The sequence below is a fragment of the Eimeria acervulina genome, genomic scaffold, assembly GCF_000499425.1.
Source record: "Eimeria acervulina Houghton genomic scaffold, Eah_scaff334, whole genome shotgun sequence".
Taxonomy (NCBI): Eukaryota; Apicomplexa; class Conoidasida; order Eucoccidiorida; family Eimeriidae; genus Eimeria; species Eimeria acervulina.
In genome coordinates this window covers 22853-26803 of record NW_013549874.1, presented here as the reverse complement: position 1 = coordinate 26803, position 3951 = coordinate 22853, and the positions used below count along the sequence as shown (strand labels likewise).

Genomic DNA, 3951 nt, shown 5'->3' with positions numbered 1-3951 from the left:
CATTAACATTTCCCAAGCCTTCAGCAAAAAGTGTTGTTTGTGTATTGCAAAGAGATATGCGTTTAGAAGACAACTGGGCTATGATATTTGCACAGGTATATTATTCTTCTCTTTAACCCTCTCTCTCTTCTTTGTCTTCTTCTTTGTCTTCTTTGTCTTATTATTATTATTAATATTATTAATATTCATATTATTATTGTTCTTATTATTATTGTTCTTATTATTATTGTTGTTGTTTTCTTATTACTATTATTCTTATTCTTATTATTATTATTGTACTTGTTGTTATTATTGTTGTTATTATTGTTGTTATTGCTGTTTTCTTATTATTATTATTATCCTTATTCTTCTTCTTTCTTTTCTTTTTCTTCTTCTTCTTTTACGCTTTGATTACGAGTTGCAGCTCATCTGGTGTACCGTCAGCCAGAGAATAAGACAAAACAGCATAATAACAATATTAATAATAATAATTTAATAATAAATAAGAATATATAACAATAATAACAACGACGATAATAATAAGAATAAGACCAGCATATAACAACTAGTATCTCTATGAATAATATTTTATTATTAAATATCTTTTTGTTTTGCTCCTTCAGGCTGCTGCAATGTCTCTGAAGCTTTCGTTAACTGTGCTGCATTTCTTAGGAGATAGCTGCAGCTTTAGCAATACTCAGAGACATCTTCAGTTTCATCTCCGGGCACTGCAGCAATTTGCACGAAGTCTTGCTGCTGTCGATATACATTTCGTCTGCTTTACTCTAATACACACACACAATACACCTGCTGCTCCTTCTCCTGGTGCTGCTGCTGCTGCTGCTGCTTCTACTGCTGCAGCAGCAGAAAACAAAGCGAAGATGCAGAAGATACTGGAGCAGCTAAACCCTGCAGTTGTCGTCTGCGACCAAATGCCGCTTAGGTGAAAGACAAACGAATAAAAACCCAGCAAATAATATATCTAATAATTATAATAATATTTACTAATAATAATAATATATAATTATAGTAATAATAATAATACATAGACCGGCAGATAGCAGCAAAATAATATAATAATAATAGGGTAGACAGCAGGAAATAGTAAGATATATAGCTAACAGCATGCAGCAGCGTGTTGCTGCTTGCTGCTGCTTGCTGCTGCTGCTGTTTGCTGCTGCTGCTTGCTGCTGTTTGCTTCTGCATGCATCAGCAAGTTAATTTGCATGTATATGTGCAGCAGTTTGTTTGCTGCTGCAGGCGTGCTGCTGCACTGGTGCAGCAGCTGCAGCAAATATGCATAGAGAAGATTTGCTGTCCTCTCTTTCAAGTAGACGCGCATAATATTGTTCCTGTTTGGCTGTCTTCAAATAAACAAGAAGTAAAAAAATATATGAAAAGATATATTATTGTATTTCTTTATGCAGACTTTTATTTATTATATTCTATTGTATTTTGTTATTTATTTACTTCTTTATCTTTTTATTTATTTATCTGTTTATTTTTAATTGTTTATTTGTTTATTTTATTTACTTGTATTCATTTATTGTGTTCTGCATGCACACAACAAATGCACACAAATGTCTTTGCAGTATATATGCATACAAATAAATTAATATATACATCTATATATATATATATATATAGATGTATATATATATACATACGTATGTGTATGATTATATAAATATAATATAAATGTATAATATATAATACAATATATAATATATAATATATATATAATATAATATATATATAATATGCATGCCCTTAGAAACCTGACTTTAATATTTTCTGTCTGTTTTTTTGTATTTTTTTCGCAGTACTCTGCGCGCACATTTCGTCCTCGGGTTTTTTCTTTTTTAAATGAATTTGCATGCGACTTCCCAGCAGTGCAGCGCCACCCCTACAAGAGCAGCAGCAGCAGCAGCAGCAGCAGCAGCAGCAGTTTAGAAAGAAGCGGTGGCAACGTGTTGCAGCAGCAGCAACGGCAGCAGCTGCTGCTGGAGCAGCAGCAAAAGGAGCTGCAGCAGCAGCAAGAGAAGCTGCAGAAGCAGAAACAACAGCTGCAGCAACGGGACAGTAAGAAGCAGGCGGAGCTGCTGCAGCAGGAGCAGCAGCTGCAGGAGGAACAGGCAAAGCTCATGCAGCAGCAGCAACAGCTGCAGCAAGAACAGGAGGAGCTGCTGCAGCAACTGCAGCAGCAGCTGGGAGCGGATGAGTCGGTGCAGCTTCCCTCAAGCTGGATCCCTGGTGCTGCTGCTGCTGCTGCAGCTTTAAAAGAGTTTTGTTCTCCTCAGCGTCTATCTGCTTATGCATCACGCAACAATCCGCTTCTAAATGCACAAAGTAATTTGTCTCCTTGGCTGCATTTTGGTCATATAGCAGCACAAAGATGTCTGCTGTCTGTGCAGCAGCTGGGATCAGCAGCAAAGATAGGAGCAGCAGCAGCAGCAGGTAGAACAGCATTTATTGAGGAATTAGTTGTACGACGCGAGCTTGCAGAGAATTTTGTATTTTATAATCCTGAATTATATGATAAAGTAGAAGGAGCACCTGCATGGGCTCAGCATACACTGGAGGAGCATAGTAAAGATAAGCGTGAATATATATATTCTTTGAAAGAATTAAAAGAAGCAAAGACACATGATGCTCTCTGGAATACAGCTCAATTACAACTCGTTAATGAAGCTAAAATGAACGGGTTCTTACGCATGTACTGGGTAAAGAAAATCTTAGAGTGGCAGCTGTCTGCAGAGACAGCTCTAAAGTATTCAATTTATTTTAATGATAAATTCTCATTAGACGGAACAGACCCTAATGGATATGTCGGCTGTCTCTGGGGTTTAGCTGGTCTTCATGATACGGCTTGGAAGGAGAGAGAAATATTCGGCAAGATAAGATATATGAATTTACTCGGGTGTATGCGCAAGTTTGCTGTAAACGAATTTGTGCAACGCTATACAAATAATAAAAGAAAAACAAACATTAAAGATAAATTCAATAAATAAATTACACACAATATAAACAAACAATAATGCTACAAACAAAACACAAAAACTCATTCATAGACGGTATATATGAAAAACCCTTATAAGATTTTTTTCTGTAGTTCTTGACTTTTATTTTTTATTTATTCTTTATTTGTCTTTAAAAACGAAAATAAATTAAAAAGATTATGTATATACTGCACAAGACAAGCGCAGCAGTATATACAAAGTTGCTCCCTCTACAGCAGCGGGAGGAAGACTGTTAGAGAGGCTGTTAATAAAATAAACTATAAAGATGCAGATAAATATATTTATATTTATTAATAGTATTAATTTTATATTTATTATATTATAAACAAATGAAAAAAAACTGTTAGTAGCGGTATTTCGTAGAATAATCTTTCGGCGAAATGACGAGACCGCGTCCTGAAGAAAGAAAAAAAGTTGTAAAGAAAATCAAATAAATATATTATTTATAAATATCAATATTAAAAACAAAATAATATATAACATTATTATTATTATTAGTATTGCTTTAATCTTTAAAGAGTTTTAAACAATAGAAGGGCCTCCTAATAATGTGTATTATTTTCTTGTTAATGCTCATTTACATAAAAATATATTTTGTCTTCTCTGCATATGTTTCTTTCTCTTTATTATTATTATTGCTATTACAATATTTTTATATTAGTAGTATTATTAATATTGTTATTAATATTATAAACTATTATTATTATTACTATTATTATTATAGATTATTATCATTACTATCATTATTATTATTATAAATAGAATACTATTATTATACTACTATTATATATTATTATTGTAAATATTAATTATTATATATTACCTTTCCTGGCGCCCCTGTAGATGCACTCGATGATGTCTATTAATTCTTGTTTATTGTTCATTGCCCAGTTAATTTTGTTGTTGTTACCCGTTCCTAAGTCTATCATCATGTGTTTGTTTCTGCATGCAT

At 33.2% G+C, this 3951-nt stretch overlaps 2 protein-coding genes across 2 annotated transcripts in view; one reads left to right on the top strand and one right to left on the bottom strand.

Moving 5' to 3' along the window:
- Window positions 1-860: 860 nt before the first annotated feature.
- EAH_00033500 (DNA photolyase, putative) lies at window positions 861-2990 on the top strand (the record flags this gene model as incomplete). Its single annotated transcript, XM_013395886.1, has 3 exons — window positions 861-922; window positions 1240-1360; window positions 1803-2990. The coding sequence occupies 3 exons, from the start codon at window positions 861-863 to the stop codon at window positions 2988-2990; spliced, it is 1371 nt and encodes a 456-aa protein (XP_013251340.1).
- Window positions 2991-3342: 352 nt separating this feature from the next.
- EAH_00033490 (mitosis protein, putative) overlaps window positions 3343-3951 on the bottom strand; it is a gene marked incomplete at both ends in the record, with an annotated part of 2267 nt that continues 1658 nt past the window's right edge. Inside the window, 2 exons of the mRNA XM_013395885.1 lie at window positions 3343-3395; window positions 3823-3941. Of these exons, the coding sequence (XP_013251339.1) occupies window positions 3343-3395; window positions 3823-3941 (172 nt within the window). The remainder of the gene's footprint in view (window positions 3396-3822; window positions 3942-3951) is intronic.